The following is a 22,508-nucleotide window of genomic DNA, read 5'->3' as shown; positions in this document are numbered from 1 at the left end:
TGTGATTGGCATCTGAATTTGATTTATACTGTACCTGTGGTTTCTCAGCCTTCTCAGCTAAAACCTGAAGCCAGAAGCCGCTCCCTTAGTATGTGCACTTATGTATGAAGCACCTGCACACTGGTTTTGTGTATGCGTCTGTATTATTAGCGCCACTCCAGTGGCGGAGCTTCATGCTCCGGCACCGGGGGCGGGGCGCGCCTCCCGGAGGGGCAGGGCGCATGTTCCGGGGGTGGGGCGCGCCTCCCGGAGGGGTGGGGCACACATTCCAGGGGCGGGGGGGCGGGGCGCGCCTCCCAGAGGTCCGTGGCATGCCTCCCAGGGGCATGGCATGCCCCCCGGAGGGGCGTGGCACACATTCCGGGGGTGGGACGTGTGTTTTGGGGCGGGGCGGGCGCCCGCGGCCCACCCCCACCAACCCTATCTTCCTACGCCCCTGCGCCATTCAAAACCTTTAGTTGATTAGTGGCTTGAAAATTCTGGATCTTACAGACCCTCCAAGTGTCCCTATTTTCCAGGGACATCCCCAGATTTAGAGAAGCTGTTCCAGTTTCTGACATGATCCTGGAATGTCCTGTTTTTCTTTAGGATGTCCCTACTGTATTTTCAGTGAAGAAATGTTGGAGAGTCTGGAGTTATGCGACCCCTGAGCCAAGGAGATAAGATACAACCTTTAGAAGACACATGGAAACAGCCCTGTATAGGGAAGGGTTTTTTTTAATTAAAAAAAACATGTTTTATGTTTTTATAAACGTTGGAAGCTACCCAGAGTGGCTGGGGCAACCCAGGCAGATGGGCAGGATATTGATTGATTGATTGATTGATTGATAAAAGGACCTCCTTATTTTTATTGGAGAAATGTTGGAAGGGTATGAAGTTGCCATAGGAAACACCCTCCCATCAGATGTCAAGGAAATAAACAACTAACTGACTTTTAGAAGACATCTGTACACTTAGATGTTTTAGTTTACAAAAATACATGCATTGTCTCTTTTTTCAAGTTGCGTTTTCTACAGATTAGTTTCATTTATTGAGACATTAGTGTTACAATTTAGAAGACATCTGAAGGCAGCCCTGTTTAGGGAAGTTTTTAATGTTTGAAGTATTATCGTGTTTTTCATATTCTGTTGGGAGCCGCCGAGAGTGGCTGGGGAAACCCAGCCAGATGGGCGGGGTATTAATAATATTAATATTATTATTAATTAGTATTATTTACAAAACCAGAGGAAAACGCCAGTTCAGTGAAAACTCATAATGCTTTTTTACACCTAAAAGTCATTTTAAAGAGCCGACACGTTGTAACTAAAGAATGGATACTATCCCACCGGCAACCTTGTTTTATCCGTGACTGCTTTTCCCGCCTCGCCCTTTGCGCTCCACTCAGGGCATGAATGGATTAGCTAGTAGTCCCGAAAGCCCAATGAGAGGCAGCGATGCAGATTGACTCTCCTAAATCTGCGCCTGTCCTTTGCATTGCTGATCCTCATTGGGCCGACGAAGAATTCTTCGCCCTCTCCACTGGCTAATCAGGAGCGGCAGATTTTCGCTCCGCCCTCCAAGCCCTTTGATCTGTCTTCCTCTCTACGCACAACGGAGCCCTGAGGTTTAGCAAGAGCCCCGGAGTTGACTGGGAGAAGCTCTCCACTCTTAACCCTTTGGTTAACTTTGTTTGTTTCCACGCTGGGTGCAGCAGACAGAAGCGTCGGCCCTTCTTACCTCAGGTAGGTCAAAATTAAGTCTTGAATAAAACCAGGGACCAGTTGCCCGGCACTTCTGATCCTTTGCTGCAGTTGGTTGAAGTTACTTGCGGAAGAGGGGCAGAAACTGCACTCTGCACATGCTCAGAGGCCCTCCTCCTTTTGCTAACAAGGATATGCTCAGTGGTGCCCCAAGAGACGCATGAAATGTTTTGCATTTGATTTTTTTGGGAGGGGACGTGTTTGGAGGTGTTTGATTCATGGAGGGTTTGCTCTTGGTAAAAATATTTTAGGAAGTGAGGCCGCACTGACTCTCTTTCTCAATTCTACCACAGAACCAGGGCTAGGGGCTCCCAAACTTTTTTCAAAGAAGGTCAGATTTGATGAAGTGAACAATGCATGAGGGCCGACCAAAGTTGTTGACCTTTTTTACAATTGAACTTGTTGAGCAGTTTTTGGATTTGATAAATAAACTGCCACAGGGGCCAGATAAAACCAGCCGTGGGGCCGGATCATGCCCCAAACGGTCTTTGGACATGCCTGGCTTAGGTGGATACTTACCTATTCACATGTTAAGAGAATGAGGGAAGGGCATGGGCGTAAATGTAAATGGTTTGTACAAGCTCTATTTATTATTTTCATTTAATTACATTTATATACCACCTCCCCCCCCCCCCAGGAGCTCAAGGTGTACATGATTCTCCTCCTCCCCATTTCATCCTCGCAAACAACCCTGGTTACTGGCCCAACCAAGGTCGCCCAATGAGCTTCATGGATGAGGTCATAGTCTGACACTTAAACCCAGAGGTTTTCAACCTTTTGGAGCCCACACTTCAGGAGCCCAGCAGTTACTTCACCCCTTGCCTGCAGAGGCGGCAGCCCGTCACCCTTTTTGCCGGATTTATACATAAGCTAAACAAGCTATAGCTTAGGGCCTCACTCTCTTGGGGGGCCCAAAAAAATTTAAAGGAAGAAAAATACTGGATGTACATTTCCAAAATATAAGATAAAAAACATTTTGTTATGTGCAAATGGCTTCAGATACCTATTAGGTCCATAAATTACCTTATAACATCTTGTTGTTGTTTAGTCGTTTAGTCGTGTCCGACTCTTGCCATTTGCTTGTAGCCAGGGAGGGAATATATTTATACCCCATCCATCTGGCTGGGTTTCCCCAGCCACTCTGGGCAGCTTCCAATCAAATATTAAAAACACAATACAGCAATAAACATTAAAAACTTCCCTAAACAGGGCTGCCTTCAGATGCCTTTTAAAAGTACAGTGGTACCTCAGGTTAAGAACTTAATTCGTTCTGGAGGTCCGTTCTTAACCTGAAACTGTTCTTAACCTGAGGTACCATTTTGCTTAAGGGTGCCTCCCACTGCCGCCACACGATTTCTGTTCTCATCCTGAAGCAAAGTTTTTAACCCGAGGTACTGTTTCTGGGTTAGCAGAGTCTGTAGCCTGAAGCGTCTGTAACCTGAAGTGTCTGTAACCCAAGGTACCACTGTAGGATAGTTGCTTATTTCCTTGACATCTGATGGGAGGGCGTTCCACAGGGTGGATGCCACTACCAAGAAGGCCCTCTGCCTGGTTCCCTGTAACCTCACTTCTCGCAGGGAGGGAACCGCCAGAAGGCCCTTGAAGCTGCACCTCAGTGTCCGGGCTGAATGATAGGGGTGGAGACACTCCTTCAGGTATACAGGGAAAGAAGGAGGGACGGAGGCCAGTGTTGCCCGCAGCACCCCTACCCATCATTCGAGACACCCCAGGGTGCCACTGCACACTGTTTGAAAACCACTGCTCTGACCATAGGACCAAATGCATGTTAGTATGTATGTATTCACATATGGCCACATCTGCTATGTGAAGATGGCTCTGAAATTCTCCTGGCACTTAAGTGTGCTTAGAAGTCATCTAGAAACTGTGCTAAACAGAACACTGCAGGATGCCACCGTGGATTTGGTCACTTCCGTTCTGGGAACACTTGTGTTCATGTTTCCGCCTAAAACGTGTACAAATGTTCTGTGTTTTGTTTGTTTCAGTTAAAGGCATGGCTTCTGGAACAGCATTGGTTTATGATGATGAAATGACCAGCCATAAGCTCCTTTGGGATGAGTAAGTTCTATGCCCTTTTAAAATGTGGTTTGGGGGGGGGGGCTGGGGCTGGGGCTATTGAGATGTTGTTTTTATTTTTATTATGCATTTTGTGTTTTTATATCTTGATTTTATTCCGTGAGCTGCCCTGAGACCCCTGGGTATAGGGCGGTTTATAAATTCAACAACAACAGCAACAAGTTAAATCTTAGTTTTTTTTTATAAAAAAAACAATAAGCAGCTACAAATGTGGCTTGAGAACAACATATGTGATCCTGTTTTCTGCTAAGTAACCCACAACTGCAGATCAACAAGTGTACGCTCTTTCACACAAACACAGACAGCATGTACCTGGGTTCAGTGCAACATGTGAACAAGGCTATTCTGAAGTTCTCCTTTTTGTTGTTCTAGCCTATGGATGATTTTAAAATATTTTTAAAGTTAATAATCATTCTTCAGGACTTCAGAGTCAGGTGTTAAAGTTGTGGTTTAAAGAAAAAAAATCCACTTTTAATTTCTCCTACCGATTTTTTTTTTATTTCTCTCAATAGTAATATGGATGCTTCCTTGGTGGTTTTACTGCGAAAATAAAACATTTGCTTGCTTTTCAGCCCAATCTGTGACATTGAAGTCCCCGAGCGGCTTTCTTCCTGCTATGAGCGCCTTAAATGCTATAACCTGGTTGAAAGATGCGTCTCTGTACCTGTCAGAGAAGGAACTGAGGAAGAGGTGATGTTGGTTCACAGGTCCGACATCTGTCATGATGAATTTCCATCGCTGTCTATGTTAGAGAAATAGAAAAGACATAATTTCCTCAAACTTTCCACACACAATTTGTTCTTATAATGAAGTAGCCTAACTCCCTAACCCTAAGACCTGTATGTAAAAAGGGAAATGACATCCCGGCCTATTGCAAAAAAAGTAGATGAGGCCTAGGTTTGAAAGTCAGGAAATGGTTCATACTGTTCAGGTTGATAGGAAAGATATTGGAAGCAGCCGAAGCTCAGTACAAGTTAGTCTAAATCCTAACTTGAAATTCTTTAATTGGAGATGTAATACTCCTTTTCCCCCTTAACCATGGTTAAGAGGGCAAGCTGTGAGCATACTTGCTTCCTGTCTTCCTTTCTGCTCATGGCTCCCCTCCCCCCATTTTTTTTTACCTAATCATGGTGAAGCATTGTGTCTCTGCTGACTTACTATACTTAGTCAAAAATGAGAGTTTGAAAACTCATTTCTAACCATGGTGGCAAAGGCTGCTTAAAGCTAACCAGGATTAGCACTAGCATTGGTGTAGGCATAACAGCGCACCGTGGTTAGCTCAAAAAAAAAAAAAGGGGAAAGGAGGGGTGAGGAGAAAGTGGGGTGAGTATTTATTTATGTGTGTATATATATATGTGTGTGTGTGTGTGTGTGTGTGTGTGTATATATATATATAAATCCATATCCTGCACTTCCTGCCAAGCCAAGCCTGAATACAACTTTATGGCCTTTCCCCAATCTCTTAGGCCCCATCTGCCTAAAAGAAAAGGTAGATTTGTTTGTCCTTCTAGGTTAGGCATGGAAAACCTGTGGCCCTCCAGCTGTTGCTACACTCCAGTTCCCATCAGTGCCAGCCAGGTTGGTCAGTGGTCATGGATGATGGGAGTTGTAGTCCAACTATGTCTGGAAGGCTGCAAGTTCACTGCCTTAAAGGTCTGAGGCATTTTTTCTTCCCCAGCTCGGATTATTTGGAAACCGTGAAGACAACTCCGAAAATGACAGAAGAGGAGCTCCGAAAAACCTCGGCGGGTTACGATGCCGTTTTCTTTCACCCGGTATGTGCCGACCACTTTCTATACAGAACAGGGTTTCCCAAACTTGGGTCTCCAGCTGTTTGTGGGCTATAATTCCCATCATCCTCGACCACTGGCCTTGCTAGCTAGGGATGATGGGAATTGTAGTCCAAAACCAGCTGGAGACCTAAGTTTGGGAAACTGTGATATAGAACATTTCACATGGATATATCTCTGTGTGTGTCTCTCTGCTGGGCCTCATGTCAAGAGAGAGAGAAGGGAGGGAACATACTAGGCTTACTTTGATGAGCTGATATGCTGCAAAATGCTCCTTCTCAGAGGTTGTGGTGGAAGACTTGAATTGCAACATCTGCTGTTCTTCAGACCACGTATCGCTGTGCCAAATTGGCTGTGGGAGGAACGCTGGACATGGTGGATGCTGTGATGTCAGGGAAAACACAAAATGGGATGGCTCTGATCAGGTAACAATGTGACAATTCTTCTTTTCGGAAATCCCGTGTGTTATTCAGTTCAATGTGCCAATGGGACCAGTGACCTAGAGCAGGGATAGGGAACTTTCCCCCATTGTGGGCTGTGCTTCCTCAGAAGCTGATCTGTTGATATGGCAGTTGGTGGTAGGCAAAGGCAGGAAGAAGTGGTAGGTGGGTCCACAGTCAAAAATGGGCAGGGCACCCCCCTTTTTCTCTTCTTTCCTGCCACCCACTTCCTCCCCAGGTTTTCTCCTTCCTTATCGTCAGCATGAAATTAGGCCTAGAGGGGTGGTCCCTTGGCAGAGGTCTTCAAGCAGAGACTGGACAGCCACCCACTGAGGATGTTCTAGCTCTATAATAACAATAATTAATAATAATAATAATAATAATAATAAAACTTTCCCCAGCCACTCTGGGCGGCTCCCAATCAAATATTAAAAACACAATACAGCATTAAACATTAAAAACTTCCCAAAACAGAACTGACTTCAGATGTCTTCTAAAAGTCAGATAGTTGTTTATTGCCTTGACATCTGATGGGAGGGCATTCCACAAGGTGGGCGCCACTACCGAGAAGTTCCTCTGTCTGGTTCCCTGTAACCTCACTTCTCTTATTGAGGGAACCACCAGAAGGCCCTCGAAGCTGGACCTCAGTGTCCGGGCTGAACGATGGGGGTGGAGACGCTCCTTCAGGCATACTGGGCCGAGGTCATTTAGGGATTTAAAGGTCAGCACCAACACTTTGAATTGTGCCCGTCTAGCAGTCTAGCTGCTGCATTCTGTAGAGTGCATTGCAGTAGTTCAACTAGAGCATGCACCATTCTGGTGAGACAGTCTGTGGGCAGATAGGGTCTCAGCCTGCATACTAGATGGAGCTGGTAGACAGCTGCCCTGGACACAGAATTGACCTGTGCCTCCATGGACAGCTATGAGTCCAAAATGACTCCCAGGCTGCGCACCTACTCCTTCTGGGGCACAGCTACCCCATTCAGGACAAGGGAGTCCCCTATACCTGCCTGCCTCCTATCCCCCCCCAAACAGTACTTCTGTCTTGTCAGGATTCAACCTCAATGGCCATCTACTGAGGATGTTTTAGCTCTGGATTTCCTGCTTTGACTAGAGAATTAGGTGACCTACGAGCCCTGCTTCCAAATCTTGCTTCCTGTGGTTTTATGAATTAATGCTTAATTTATTTACCGCTTTGCTTGCTTGCAGACCTCCAGGTCACCACAGCCAGAGAAATGCAGCCAATGGGTTTTGTATATTCAACAATGTTGCTATAGCAGCAAAATATGCCCAAAGGAAATATGGTCTGCAGAGGTTAAGTATATATTGGTCTCTACATTTCTTAGTATCTGGCCCAGAGGTTTTCTTGCTTCTCTAGTGAATATTGTCATTGTTGGTTCATGCAGAGTTCTCATTGTTGACTGGGATGTGCATCACGGACAAGGAATTCAATATATATTTAATGAAGATCCAAGGTTTGTTGTTTACTTGTTTTTACAGATTTGGAGCAACATTGTATATTGCTTTCAAAATGCTTGCAATTAGTCTGGAAGTGGGTATCAAGCATATTTAATAGAACATGTCAGTTCCTGGCATATTTTGACACTTTTTGATATCCTTAAGGTGCATAAATCATTAAAACTGATCATTGTAAAATCCACACACACACACACACACACACACACACACACACACAGAATGATGTTCAGTTTTAACATAACTATTTTATCATTACGTATGTGTCTTGCATCATGTTCTATTTTTTATTATTCATGCTCATCTTTTATTATGTCAGTTCATTCTTCCAGTTTATCCTGTAATTCTTCTGGGGATAGCTGCATTGTGCCCCATATATACCTTTTCCAGGTTTGCCTGTGTTTAGGACAATGGCTTCAAAACCCAATTTACCAGTTAGCTTTCTGGGTGAACTTGGAAATCCAAAGTTGAGACAGAGTGGTTTGGCTGTTTGCTGTAATAATAATGGTTTGGCTTTGCATGTCATCTGAATCCAGATTTGCGGTTTAGGTTTCCTGGACAAACCATGAACTGTATTCCACAGGACAAACCCTGGTTACAGCTCATGGCTAGTCAGGAGAGAGCTAAGCAATGAGCCCAGGTTTGGATGACAAGTCAGGCAGCAGAAGGACTAGAATAGGAGCAAAGTGCTCACTATCCTCTCCTGTAAATCACACATTCATGCTAAGCCAGGCATAGGCAACCTCAGCCCTCCAGATGTTTTGGGACTACAACTCCCATGATCCCTAGCTAACAGGACCAGTGGTCAGGGATGATGGGAATTGTAGTCCCAAAACATCTGGAGGGCTGAGGTTGCCTATGCCTGTGCTAAGCTATGCTTTGGCTTAGTGGACGTGTGGACCAGGCCAATGTGTAATGTTGTCATGTTTCACATTCACTCTTGAGATACAAATTTGGTGATTACACATGCTGAAAAAAACTTCAGGTGACCATTAATGGCATAATCAACCTTGTTTTGTTCTTGTTTCCAGTGTTCTCTATTTTTCCTGGCATCGGTATGAACACCAGCAGTACTGGCCTACACTCAGAGAGTCTGATTATGATGCAGTTGGTCAGGGGAAAGGAAAAGGATTCAATATAAATGTGCCTTGGAATAAGGTAAATCACAAGATAGCTTAAGAATGCAACTGCAATAAGCTCTAGAAGTCATGCACCTGGTGCAATTTCTGTTTTAAAAATGTTTTCAATTGTTACCTTGATGTTTTTTAGAATGTTTTAGACTGCAATAGTAAGGTATCGAGAGGTGTAAAATGGGTAGAACCCAGTTTGTTAAAAGTGATTCAAAGCTGAAGGTTGTAGAATTGGTGATGTGAGTTTGTAATGATTATATGAATAACAGATTAGAAAAGGGTAACATAGCAAGCTTTGTACAGATAACAGCATCTGCATTATACTGTTTCACAGATAATCTTTCTGTGTTGCATGTGTTCTGATAACGTTTTAACAAACAAAGAAAGATTCATTTCCCACTACACATCCCTTGGTTAGCGGAAATCTCTAATTAGCAGAGAAAAGCATTTCCCAGGTATGCCAATTGATTTTGTACTGGCATAGCTTCCATCATAATGGTAACAAACATAGCCAAACCCTGTAACTGAATTTCACATCTGTATTCTATTTGCATGTGGTCAGTTGCAACTCAGTCCAGCATTAAACAGGTGCATAAGGTTCTTCCAACTCAGCGTACAATTTTAGGATTTGATCCTTCTGATAATGGCAGGAGCCACAACTCTGCCTCATTCTTTGAAGCCTTGGATCATTTCCCTGAGATCTTAATGAAATCTTAGGCTTCCTTGACAGTTTTCAAAGCGATTTGTTCATTCTGTTTTAATGCATTGCCTTTGCAGATTGGAATGGGCAATGCAGATTATGTAGCCGTATTTCTTCATGTGTTGCTTCCATTGGCTTTTGAGGTAACTCCCCCCCCCCAATTCTGAATGTTGTAAATCTCGTTTGCATGAATTAGAAATTGTATGTAAAAGCCATTTCAACATATTCCTTGGTAGCGGCATCTTGAGAAACGATCTTCTGCTACAGGGAAATAGTGATTATTTTATGTTGTTGCTTCTAGAAAAATGGTCCGCAGGGGCGAAGGCGGTTATTGGATAGAACTGCATTGACTAGGGAGTGATTAAAGAAATATACAGCTATTATCAGCAAGCACAGAGGAAAGTAAATACAGTGGTACCTCCACTTACGAATTTAATGCATTCCGAACACACATTTGTAAGTTGAAAAAAATTGTAAGTCGAATCCCATAGGAATGCATTGGGAGAAAAAATTTGTAAGTAGAAAAAAATCCTATCTAAACTGCATCCAAGATGGCGGACGGAGCTCCATTTGTAAGTAGAAAAATTCGTAAGTAGAGTTATTTGTAAGTAGAGGTACCACTGTAGAAACATTGAGATGGTGGTGGTTTTAGAGGAGCTTAGAGCAAGGGTTTCCAACCTGGCACCCATATATATATAAAATCTCCAGCCCTCCTAGAAACAAAAATTGTGAGGTAAAATGTGCAGGTATCTTCTAAGTGATTTCTGTGAAATGAGGGTGGTTGTGTGGTGGCCATCTTGTGTTTTCATCCTGGTACTGAGGAATGCTCCCTGTTTGATAAAAACAGCATCTCTGTGTATGTGGAGATCACGCAGTATGGATTTTACACAACCAGGACCAGCGTGACATAGCTGATTTCCCATGGTAAGCGTAAGGGAGGGTCTGCCTCTCTCATTTTGTGCTATGCCACACTCCACGTGGCAGCCATTTTGTTTTATGCTGTACCCTACCCCAGCAGCTGTTTTGTGACTGGCACCCCCCCCCCCAGCACACTCTCAAAATGCCAAATGTGCCCACTGGTCTGAAAAGGTTGGCGACCTGTCTTAGAGGACAATGATCGTTCTGTTAGTGGAGATGCCATTTGTATGTGGTAGGGTAAATGCTTTGCATGCTTAAGGGTCTCGATTCAGTCCCTAGGGTCTCCTGATGCTACAAGTCCAAGCGGAACAGCCTTCTCCAACCTGGTACCACCCTCCAAATGTTTCCGGGCTACAGCTCTGTTCATCTCTGACCTTTGGCTATGCTGGCTACAGAAAATGGGAGTTTTAGTTCAAAACATCTGGAGGGCACCAGGTTGGGGAAGAGTGGGTGAAATGGACAACTGTCTAACTTGGTGTAAGGCAAGCTTATGTGTACCGTTTATAGAGAATGAGAAAGCAGTATTTGCAGTCCATTTAAGTAGACCATCAATACTCATATGCCAATGTATCTGCTTGATGAATTACTGGCAGATTTCTATAGCTTCATTCAGCGTGCACTGTAACGGATTGACAGTATGGTTTGGTGTTTTGTTTTTTAAATCTTAGTTTGATCCAGAACTTGTTTTGGTCTCTGCTGGTTACGATTCTGGAATTGGTGACCCAGAGGTAAGTAATCTTCTACACATGTATTTGTCGCCACCCCTGACTTTAGAGTTAGAATCTCTTTTCATATAAGAGCGAGAACAGGCAAATTTCCCAGAAGTGGTTTTTTTCTGGTTTGACGAGATGTTTGTATCTTCCTTTCCCATTTTCTAGGGTCAGATGAGCACTACGCCAGAATGTTTTGCCCATCTCACTCATTTCCTAATGCAGTTGGCGAAAGGGAAATTGTGTGTGGTCCTGGAGGTAAACTTTAAACGCTGCAAACTTGTTTTAGTTATTTGTTTAAAACACTTATATGCCACTCTGTACCAAGAGCAAACCAACCATAGCCAAAGTGTTGTACAAAAGTAATAAAACACATTAGAAAACAATATAACCAATAATAAACCAAGATACAGGAGTTTATTATTCATTCATTCATTCATTCATTCATTCATTATACTGACCTTCATCCAAAGATCACAGGGTGGTTCACATCATAAAAATGCAAAATGAAAAGACAAAAACATAATAAAACAAAAGCAAACCAAACCAAACCATTAACCCCCTCTCACAGACACATTTAAAAGATTATAGACTGTTGATCAGCCAAACACCTGGTTAAAGAGAAACAATTTTGCCTGTTGCCTAAAAATGTGTAATGAAGGAGCCAGGAAAGGCTTCTTAGAAGACGGTATCCACTGTAGGCAGTGACATATGCCAAATTAATATTAACAGTCAGGAACATAGCTGTCAAGTTTTCCCTTTTCTCACAAGGAAGCCTATTCAGCATAAGGGAATTTCCCTTTAAAAAAGGGAGAACTTGACAGCTATGGTCAGGAAATGCCTGGGTGAACAAGTTTGTTTTTTTAACATACTTTGAAAAGAATGGAGTCTGTGGATGATTCCTTCTGAGGGGAGGCTGTTTCTGCATTTTGGCTGTGCCCATTTTGGCTGTGAGTCCTGGAAGACCTGCTCCCTCCTGCCTTGCTGTCTTTTCCCCACCTGGAACTCAGCTTTGTTGTTGCTTAGTCGTTTAGTCGTGTCCGACTCTTCGTGACCCCATGGACCAGAGCACGCCAGGCACTCCTGTCTTCCACTGCCTCCCGCAGTTTGGTCAGACTCATGTTGGTAGCTTCGAGAACACTGTCCAACCATCTCGTCCTCTGTCTCAGCAATACAGCTGCAAATGAAACGTTTCAAATGTGTTGTAAAGTGCAATATAAAAATGTGACACTAGATGGCGATGGTGAGCTATGGCAAATTCAGTACTGTATATATTTTCAAATATATTTTAGGGTGGATATCATCTGAGGTCGCTGTCTGAATCGGTTTGTATGACTCTAAAAACTTTGCTTGGAGATCCATTGCCACGTTTGTCTGGAGAAATGGCACCATGCTTAAGGTATTTGTATAAGTTTGTGCGCACATGCCTGCATGCCTGGAATAAAGGACTGCCACTCAGGAGTTACTCACATGAAGAGGGCATGGAGATGCTCCTTCAGGTATACTGGGCTCCACTTCACTGACTGGAGCTTCTAGGCCCTTTAGTTAATGTAATAAGGTATGTCATTTTAGGGGTTGAACCAAGGGCGTACCCACCGCGGGGCAGGGAGGGGCCGCTGCCCTACTCTAGAGGCAGGGCCGGTCGGGCAGCTGCGGGCAAGAGTGGCGCTGCCGGCGGGGCTGGTGGGCAGAGGCGGAGGACAGCCCAGCGGAGCGCGAGTTCGGCGCCCGCAGCAGTCTCTTGTGCCCGAGCCGTGCGGAGTCCACACAGCCGCGCTGTGTGGGAGGAGGCAAGGGCTGACGCTCCCGACGTTCGGTAGACCTTTGCGCATGCGCAAAGCGGGGCGCATGCGCACAGCGCGGCTGTGGACTCCGGCGGCCGCCGTGCAGGGCGCATGCGCACAGCGCGGCTGTGCTCAAAGGTCTCCCGAACGTCGGGAGTCGTTCAGCGCCTGCCAGACCGCTGCAGCAACGGAGCCTCGGATAGCTTCGCGGAGGCCGGGGCTTTGCTCCAGACCTCCGCGGAGGCCCCGATCCAAGCCTGGTTCCCTTCTCTCCCCCCCCCGCCCACCCCCAGACTTCCCTCTTCTCCTCTAGGCGGCCGCTGGTTTTCTCCCCTTCGCCGCCGTCGCTTCAGGTTTATTTTGATTTCACCTGGGCTCTGTAGCCCCGCCCACATTCCAACTTTGTGGCCCCTCCCCTCCCGCGCCTTGGCCCCGCCCCTTGCCCCCCCTAGTTTTGATCCTGGGTACGCCCCTGGGTTGAACTTAATTTTTGCAAATTTCTTCAGTGAAGGGTCTTAAACATATGCCTTTTGGTGTTAGGAATTCAAATCTGCTATATTTTTTGTGATTGGACAACATTTAGCTTGGTAAGTTTGATGAAAAAGCACATACAGTCTATTGCAGGGGTGGCCAACTCCTAAGAGACTGTGATCTACTCACAGAGTTAAAAACTGGTGGTGATCTACCTCATTTTGGGGGGGTTCAGGTCAAAATTGCTGAGCTTTTTTGGGGGGGAGGAAAGCCCTGTTTCTTTGGGGTACAGGGCAAAAATGTTGAGCTTTTTTAGGGGAGCCAAAGTTGTTGAGCTTCTTTGGGGGGAGCCAGTGATCTACCAGTGATCTACCACAGATGTCTACTGATCTACCGGTAGATCATGATCTACCTGTTGGACGTGCCTGGTCTATTGAATATTAATATAGTTGAAGGACCAGACTCTGCTATGCCCCCAAAATTATTTTTTCAGTCCTTAGCATGCCACAAAACCTGTGATATTTTAAAACTGGTTTTCTGTCCTGTGTCATTGCAACTTGCTAATGCAACATCTTTACAAATTCTTACTTTTAAACAATATGGGGACTGGGTTGATACTCATTTTTGTGTGTATTTTGTAGATAACCTTTCCTACACTTTTTTCCCTCTTTGGTAGTGCATTAGAATCAATCCACAATGTAAGAGCTGCACACAAACCATACTGGAAGTGTTTGATGCATGAAGGTAATGTGCAGATAAATTGATAAAACAAATGCAGTGAATGTATTAAAGCAACACATATTTTCAGGTTCAGATAACTCCTGGATTTAGACCTCCAGTTCAACTAAGTTCTCTGGTCTGTCCGTCAGTTTAGGGGCAACTGTTGAAACTTCGGCTAGGCCTTGATATACCTGGGTGGGGATTCTGTGTAAGTGGGGGGATATAACTGATTGAATGAACATGGATAATTTTTAGCCTGTTCCCCCTGCCTCACTTTCCAACCCAACACTCAAATGAAATGATGGCAAGTTTACAATGGATAGTCTAATGTGGGGGGTGTTTGGCCAGTATACTTAGGTTGAAGTCATTGGGGCTAAACTTGTTTAAGTTTAGGGGAAACAATTAATCTGGCTTGTAGATAATAGCACATGGTTCCAGGTTTTCCCTCCTGAATGGTTAAATCAGGCACCCCCAAACTACGGCCTTCCAGATGTTTTGGCCTACAACTCCCATGACCCCTAGCTAACAGGACCAGTGGTCGGGGATGATGGGAATTGTAGTCCAAAACATCTGGAGGGCCAAAGTTTGGGGATTCCTGGGTTAAATATTATACAGTGTTTACAAATGGTAAGGCTAGAGCAGGATTCTGAATAAAATGTATGTAACTTTTAACATTGCCTTCCTAGAAACCTGCTCTGTTGATTTCTGCTGAGCTGTTTCATCTATTTAGAGTAATACATACAGTATGATCTGTGGCAAAGGTGGCGTTTTCCAGATGTTGTTGGACTCCAGTTCCCATCAGCCCTAGCGAGTGTGGCCAATGATCTGGGAGGATATGAGTTCAGCAACATCTGGAAAGCACCACCTTGTGGGCTGGATTTCAGAACCTTGTTCATTCTTGAAAACCTCTGGAAGTCTCAGAGAAGTTGGGAACATATAGTGTTAACAGCATAGATTGTCTTCTGTTAAGACTTAAGCTTTTCATTGTGTATTGCCCAAAGATGTCTTCTGTTATTTTCAGACATAGCTCCATTGCAAGACCTCAGTACCAGGGCACAACTAATACCCCCACTAGGAGCTGGAAAGCCGAATAGTGAAGAGGCCATCAAAACCGACAAGTTTCTGGAGCTCCACATGAAAAATATTTCATTTCCGAGACCTCACGTTAAAACAACCGTCGCCATTGATGAAAGCAATGCACGCTTGCTTCCACCGTCTGTTCAAATTGAGAAGGAAAAGGATACGAAAGAACTCAAGGCCCTTCTCAGGTTAGCCATACTGTTTTCATGTCAGGAATAGAGTATGTTTATGAGGGATTACAGTGCACATACTAGCCCGTTAATGCAAATTCCAAAGCAATTTTTTTTCTACACTTGGAATATTCCTAATCCTTTTTTGGGCATCACCTGCAGCTAACTTCATTATCAGTTTCTCTGATATTGACATGCAATGTGTCAAACCAGTTACTACTGAGTTGGGAGAACTGGAACAATGTACAATTATAGACCATGCACTAACAAAGTGATTGGATTTCTCCCATTTTACCCTCACGTCTCTCTACCTTCATTTTCCGTTTTTGTAAAATGTGCCAGATGATGCTAATGCTTAGTAAAAGATGGCTCCTTGTTGATGAACAACAGAATAACCTTTGCTGGTTAATCATACACCAGGGGTCAGCAAATTTTTCCAGCAGGGGGCCGACCCACTGTCCCTCAGACCTTGTGGGGGGCTGGACTATATTTTTTGGGGGGCGGGGGAATGAACGAATTCCTATGCCCCACAACCCAGAGATGCATTTTATATAAAAGGACACATTCTACTCATGTAAAAACACGCTGATTCCCGGACTGTCTGCGGACCAGATTTAGAAGGCGATTGGGCCAAATCCGGCCCCGGGCCTTAGTTTGCCTACCCATGTTATACACCTTGATAAACGTTTAAAGATTTCACATGTTATTCAGATTTTACAGTTATTCCAGCTTTTCCAGATTGTGACCTGTTTCCAAAAACACTTCTCTTGCAGCGGACTTGATGCTGATCTTGTGAAAGAAGGAAAGGACTTAAACTCATTTTTGAACATGTTGGCTGTCCTTGACAAAATCATTAAAAAGGAGGTAATATCAACAATTACAATTGTGCATGTTGTAGCTCCTGATTCTTCTTTAGTCTGGGAGTGGTTGCGATCCAGGCTCTGCTTAAAAGTCTGTAGAGGCCAACGTGTTCCCTAGGTATTTTATATTAATTTGTGTTAACTTTTACATGGATATGTAGCTTATGCATACAAATATGAATCTTGGTATGACGTATATGTTTCGAAACACCTTGGGCGATAGCTAATGTTACTCAGACTCAGACTTAGGTGGGTATCACCCCTCGCTATGATATAAAGGTTACAACATCTGCATTGTTAAAGACATTCCCCATTAAATTTCAGCATCCTGTTTATTAGGGAACAATAGCTACATTTGCTTTCCAGCTTCTTGCTTATTTTGATCATTGGGGAAAATCCAGAGAAAATTGGGTTCGCGACCACCAATTCAATTAGTAATGGTCACAGGGGTGCCAACTTGAATAAAATATTGGGAGGCCCAGGTAAGCCCTAATTGATCACAAAACATGGCATGCACATGCCATTTGAATGGCAATGCCCATCAACTTTGGAGGAGCCAAGCCCCCTCAAACTTTTTATGGGGGGAGAAGGGCGAAGAGACGTCACTCCCTAGGAGGTGGCTTCTACGAATGGTGAAGGTGGTCTCATTTACTTTGCAGCACTCAACAGACTGTTTTAAGGGGAACCATTTTATTAGTTGTGCTTTTAAACACATCTTCTGCATTTCAGAATAGAAATGTTGGTAAAAGTATATTTGTTCTTTAGGTGACCAACGGTCTCGCAGTCTCATCTGAAGTATCCCTTTCTTCCAGTCTCGCTCTAAAACATTGCCGTAACCTGAAGGTACAAAAGTGAGTAAAAAGCATTTTGCATCCTGTGCTTTTCTGTGCAGTTCAGTTGTGCAGTTATAAAACGTTTAAGAAGCTTTAGTTATATAACTGCTTAGTGCTACTTATTGTTAATGAGTACAGCAATGCTACAGAACAATAATGTCTACCTTTTTTTCGGACTGGGATAATTCCTGACAGTTAGGAAAACAAATCTTAATATATTTTGTGTGCGTATTTTCAGTTTGTATGTGTAATTGGTTAGAAGGGCCCAGGATTAGAGGTGACGGAAAAAACATATTTGCTCTGGTGCAAATATGTTTGTTGCTTCTCACATGCAGGGTGCAAAGTATTAACCATTCTGAGTGACACTCCATGTATGCAGATACTTTTAGTTCCAGATTCTGCAATCCTGAAACGGTTCTCTTGTGAACTAGAGAGCTTGGACACATGCTTGTAGAATACAAGGCACAATTCCTTTCTTTCCACCTTTTGTCATCCATTTGCAGTTTATTCCCTGGGTCTTTAGTCTTCATTTCTGGCTGGTTGTTTGTTTGTTACTTACTTGGCTACATATTGTTAATTTACTTGCACTGCTCGCCATGCCACTCTTTTTACGTACAGCTTATTGGCATGGTATTTTTGTGGGTGGTATCTATTTAATTTAAATGCCACATATATTTTAATGTTTGTTACAAAACTTTGATGTCATTCTGCAGAGTCCTGTGTGTGTCTGTCGGAGACATGAATGTGAAAACTGATTTGGATGATGGGTAAGGATTTCATACCCACTCCCTGCTAAGTGGGTTTAAATGCCCAAACTACAGACTATACTATTATATTGCTAACTAGTGTAATTCATCCCATTCAATTAACGGGCGCTAGAACATCCCGGGGTTCGGAGAAACACTTGCGCAGCGCTTCTCCGACCCCCGGGACCTGTCCTTGTTGTCGGCGGCAGCGGGACAGGAACGAAGGAGGAGAAAGGGCTGTTTCTCCTCCTTCCTTCCTCTCCCCCAGCCGCCGACAGGAAGGAGACATCCCGGGGTTTGGAGAAGTGCTTGCCTGGCTGGCGGCGGCACCGGGGCCGTCCGCGAGCCCTGCGTTGGCAAGGCGGGAAGCCCCGTTTCTCCGTGGGACACAAACGCCTACCTCGCCGCCGCTGCTTCGTGGCCCCCCGCCGCCGCGGCCCCGCCGCTCCTCTCATGGGCCAGGGAGGCTTGTGAGGAGGAGGCGGAGGAGGACCAAGATGGCGGCATCGGTCTCCGGGGCCACAGCGGCGGCGGCTGCAGGAGCCGGACCGGGCTCCTCAAAGGCGCCCTTCCTCCCCCCATTCACCTCCGCCGGCCTCCACCCTCGCTTCCCCGACGTGCCCTGCAGTTAGGCGGTGTCCGGCCGGTAGCGGTGGTTGGAGGAGGCAGGGGGGGGGGAGAATGTGCATGTGTGCAGTCTCTTCGTCCAGTCCCTGTGTCTGTGGGGCACATGCGCAGTAGCGCGGACACAGGGACAGGACGCAGAGACACTTGCACTTTATTATATAGGATGACAGTTTGGGCAAGTTTTTAAAAATGAGATTGAAGAGAAGAGACGGAGTTAGACTCATTCCTTGGTCTACTGTTCTGCACATTCTTACCTGGGAGCAAGTCTTATTAAAATCAGTAGGACTTCCTTTTCAGTGCACTTGCCTATGGTTGAACTGTAAATCGGTTTTCCTGTTGCCAGACTGCTTTCTAGAGCCTCTTTTGAGAATATATCTGCTAAAATGGAAAAAGAGCAAACGGGTTTGTTATCATGATTATTTACAGACAGTTTCTCCCATGTTTTCTTCAACTCTAGATGACCCATTCCTAAAATGTGAGGATTGTTATGTGGATTTAAACCCAGCCCTACAAGAGCCCTACTTATTGCTTTAATTCATAAAGTATTCCTATTGGCATCTAGTAGGGCATGAATGGGGAAATTGTGGCCCTTCAAGTTTGGCTGGACTTTAACTTCCACCGTCCCTTAGCACTGACCATTCTGGCTGGAGGCGACATAGCTTGGGAATCAAACAACAGCCGGGGGGGTGGGGGTGGGGTCACTGGTTTCCCATCACTGTGGTAGAATCTACCTTCTTTTTGTTTCACAGCAAAGTTCTCTTGATAAATATCAGTGCTAAACCACCTAGGAAACCTGACACCAAATACAATATAACCGTGAACTGGGAAAAGGTAGGCTTAATATTTTTTTCTGATTCCTTTCCTTCCCTAAGCATGATTTATAGAGGGTGCAAGCAGGAAGGAGGGAGGAAGAGGAGTGGGGGGGAGCGCACTGCCCCCGGCAGCACGATCGCGGTAGGGTGCCATTGCGGCTGCCCCCAGGAAGTGCGCCAGCTCTGCCCCACCTGCTCTCTGCCCCTCGGTTCCAGATCATGAAGCTCCGCCACTGGGTGCAAGAGTCTGAGCTTGAAGCTGAGCTAAACATTGAGCAAGATCCCCTGATTTCAAGGGCTGATGACACCCAAGTGTTTGGGAACCCTGGGCCAGTTAGAGAATTGAAAATATGTGTGTATACGCAGGTATGAAGCCTGTGCTTTACTTGTTTACTGCAGGAAATATCCATATGTGTCCTGTAAACACATTTGTTGTGTGAAGGTGGATGAACTCCAGCATAAATTGCTTAGAAACCCTACTTTGCACATGTGGTGCACTGAGCTTCCTACCGAAACATGCACCAAGTGGTTAGGAAATGTTGGTTTTTAGCAACAAAAACCAATCAATCGACTTTGAGTTTGTGACTATACAACTGTATTGATTTTGTTTTATTTTTTATCTGAAGGGTGTTGAAACAAACAACTTCTTCTCTCCTGCTCTTGGACTCATTCTTCCGGTTGCATACAGCTATCAGCCTGACCTAACCATTATAGTTGTTGGACCAAACCAGAGTGTTGGGCAAAATGGGATTTCCTTGCTTATTCGTTTACTGCAAGGCTTGGCACAATCTCACATTCTTGCTCTGATTCAGGTAAAAAGTTGATCTTAATCTTAATGACAAAATAAGTATATCATATTGGGTTTTTAGGAGGAAAGAACCAGAGAGAACACATTGCATTTTCTGGCTCCCCACATTTAAATTTTGTGTCATCCATGTATTCTATAAAGTGTTGAACTTATAGCCTAATTCCAGTGCAAAATTACATTTTCATATCAAAGAATGTCCTCAGCACATGATACCCTTCAGGACTATGGTCTAAATCACTGAGCCTCTTGGGCTTGCTGATCAGGTCATCAGCGGTTCGAATCCCTGCGATGGAGCGAGCTCCCTTTGCTCTGTCCCAGCTCCTGCCAGCCTAGCAGTTTGAAAGCACGCCAGTGCAAGTAGATAAATAGGTACAGTGGTACCTCTAGTTACGAAGTTAATTCGTTCCGGAAGTCTGTTCTTAACCTGAAACTGTTCTTAACTAGAGGCGTGCTTTCGCTAATGCTGCCTCTTGCTGCCGCTGCGTCGCTGACACACGATTTCCATTCTCATCCTGGGGCAAAGTTCTCAACTCGAGGTAACTCTTCCAGGTTAGCAGAGTTTGTAACCTGAGGCATTTGTAACTCAAGGTACCGCTGTGGCGGGAAGGTAAACGGTGTTTCCGTGCGCTCTGGTTTTCGTCACTGTGTTCTGTTGAGCCATAAGTGGTTTAGTCCTGCTGGCCACATGACCTGGAAAGCTGTCTGTGGACAAACACCGGCTCCCTCGACCTGAAAGTGAGATGAGCGCCGCAACCCCATAGTTGCCTTTGACTGGACTTTACCGTCCAGGGGTCCTTTACCCTTTGTTTTTTTACCTTTTGTATTTGTTCCACATTTCTACATTCTCTGGTCTCCTGGAAAATGTGCACATGCATAGAAATTACAATCTAGCTTTCATTATCCCCATACCAGTGATCGAGTGGTTCTCATAACCTTCCTATTAAACGTGTATTTGAGGCACATGACCCCTGATGCTGATTTATCAATCACATCTTTTGAACTCCCTTCCTTGGTAGACTCTTTTCAGGGTAAGACAGAGGACATTCCCAGCCCTGTCTGAACATGCTGAGAATTGAATCTGGAACCTTCTGTGTACAAAGCCAGGTGCACTGAGTGACATTGCTTCCTCATTAAAACAAGATCAATAAATCAACAACTAAAATAGAAGCAATTAAAACATGGAAGCCTGCATAAAATCATCAAACAACCAAGCAGAACAAAGGATGTTCTTTAAAATTAAAGAACCAGTTATAGTTCCTGGGGAGGGGGGTTCCAAATATGTAATTTATAAATCAGTATGGATTCATTGGAATATCATGTTTTATTGGCTTTTTTTTAAAAAGGAAACTGAGATAACATTCTTGCAAGATATAATCAAACCCCTGACGAGTGACTTTGCACCTTCCTTTGGAACATATGCACCAGATCTAAAGGAGAATGTGCAAAGGGTAATAGAGTTAAGAGAACAACTTCAAAATGAATGGAAATTGCTTCACTGTTCAGGCAAGTAATCAGGTATGTATCAATTACAGAAGGAAAGTAAAATTAAAACAGACATTGAATTTAGAATGCAGTCCTAAACATGTTTATCTAGAAGGGAACCAAGTTGAACTTACGGGGCTTGCTTCCGAGTACATAGGACTGAGTTATTAGTATTGCTTTTCTAAATACTCTGTGCTTTTTCAAGGCCCTGAATTAACTGCTATTACAAAAGCTCTTGTTGTTTTATGCTGTAAAATCTGATGGATTCTTTCCCCCAGCTCCCTTGTACTGTATAGCAAAGGTTTCCATTGCTGAAAGATGAAATTTACTTGGCTGTCATTTTGGCTCTCCCTTTTGATCTTCATATCCAGAATCAAAATAAAGGGAAAATGAAGATTATCTAGAAAATCAGCAGATAAAAAGAATGAAGAGTGAGCTACGCATCAGGAATGATACAGCAAGAATCATTTCACGTTTTACTTTTCTATCTTTTTCAAAAGGAATTTATGTATTTCACAAAATACTTTTCTATCTTTTTTAAAATTAAACTATAATTAAACAAGACTGTGTTAACTTCAGTTTGTAAGAAATAAATTTGCCAACACTCGATAAGGATGCCAATAAACACCCTGGCTTGGTTTGCATGTAGCACTAAACAAAACTATGGCTTAACGTGAATGAGCAAGCATGTTCCTGGAGCAAAAATCATAGCTGCTTCTCTCGGTTCTGCCACACTACCCAGAGCCAAACCATAGTTTGATTTAACATTTGCAACATTTACAGCTGTTGAACTATGTTCACGAGCAATTCCACACAGAGTGCATTGCAGTAATCTAAGTTAAGAGTTTGCCAGAGAATGGCTTGCTGTGGCCATGCTATCTGATCTGTCCAGGGAAATAACTGTAGTTGATGATCCAGCTTTGTTGGAAATAGCTCTGGAATCTTAGAACAGGTGCCTTGTTAGGCCAAATAGTGGACCTAGCGCAAAGATGAGAAACGGATTGAAGCATTTAACAGGTGCAGTAGAGAGCCAGTCCTCATGTGGTGGGGAGTGACCTAGTGACAGGAGGAGAGCATCAAAATGAGGAATTCCTCTCCGCACGCCGACAACCACAACA

The 22,508-nt window shown here is 44.2% G+C and overlaps 1 protein-coding gene across 8 annotated transcripts; it reads left to right on the top strand.

Moving 5' to 3' along the window:
* Positions 1-1,566: 1,566 nt before the first annotated feature.
* Positions 1,567-21,954, top strand: HDAC10 (histone deacetylase 10). 8 transcript variants are annotated; one of them, XM_088676594.1, is made up of 21 exons: positions 1,567-1,721; positions 3,743-3,815; positions 4,406-4,540; positions 5,512-5,608; positions 5,951-6,048; positions 7,273-7,377; positions 7,470-7,538; positions 8,571-8,697; positions 9,447-9,512; positions 10,956-11,015; positions 11,166-11,255; positions 12,290-12,396; positions 13,929-13,996; positions 14,994-15,240; positions 15,996-16,086; positions 16,848-16,933; positions 17,629-17,682; positions 19,038-19,119; positions 19,727-19,912; positions 21,252-21,411; positions 21,762-21,954. In XM_088676594.1, the coding sequence occupies exons 2-21, from the start codon at positions 3,751-3,753 to the stop codon at positions 21,770-21,772; spliced, it is 2,004 nt and encodes a 667-aa protein (XP_088532720.1). In that variant the 5' UTR covers positions 1,567-1,721; positions 3,743-3,750; the 3' UTR covers positions 21,773-21,954. The 8 variants fall into 8 exon arrangements, with proteins under 8 accessions (XP_088532720.1, XP_034982529.3, XP_088532721.1 ...); XM_035126638.3 differs by having other exon boundaries at positions 21,252-21,423; XM_088676595.1 differs by having other exon boundaries at positions 21,252-21,423; positions 21,669-21,954.
* The last annotated feature ends 554 nt before the right edge of the window (positions 21,955-22,508 follow it).

This window comes from Zootoca vivipara, chromosome 9, assembly GCF_965207765.1.
Source record: "Zootoca vivipara chromosome 9, rZooViv2.hap1.1, whole genome shotgun sequence".
NCBI lineage: Eukaryota > Metazoa > Chordata > Lepidosauria > Squamata > Lacertidae > Zootoca > Zootoca vivipara.
Note: the sequence above shows the minus strand (reverse complement) of the source record. Positions and strands in the feature narration are given on the sequence as shown.

Bases quoted from the DNA above. Each gene is read 5' to 3' on its own strand.
- HDAC10 (XM_088676594.1), top strand. From the start codon at position 3,751: ATGGCTTCTGGAACAGCATTGGTTTATGATGATGAAATGACCAGCCAT. The intron at 5,609-5,950 runs GTATGTGCCGAC...GCTGTTCTTCAG, and splicing joins ATGCCGTTTTCTTTCACCCG to ACCACGTATCGCTGTGCCAA. The intron at 15,241-15,995 runs GTTAGCCATACT...CTTCTCTTGCAG, and splicing joins GAACTCAAGGCCCTTCTCAG to CGGACTTGATGCTGATCTTG.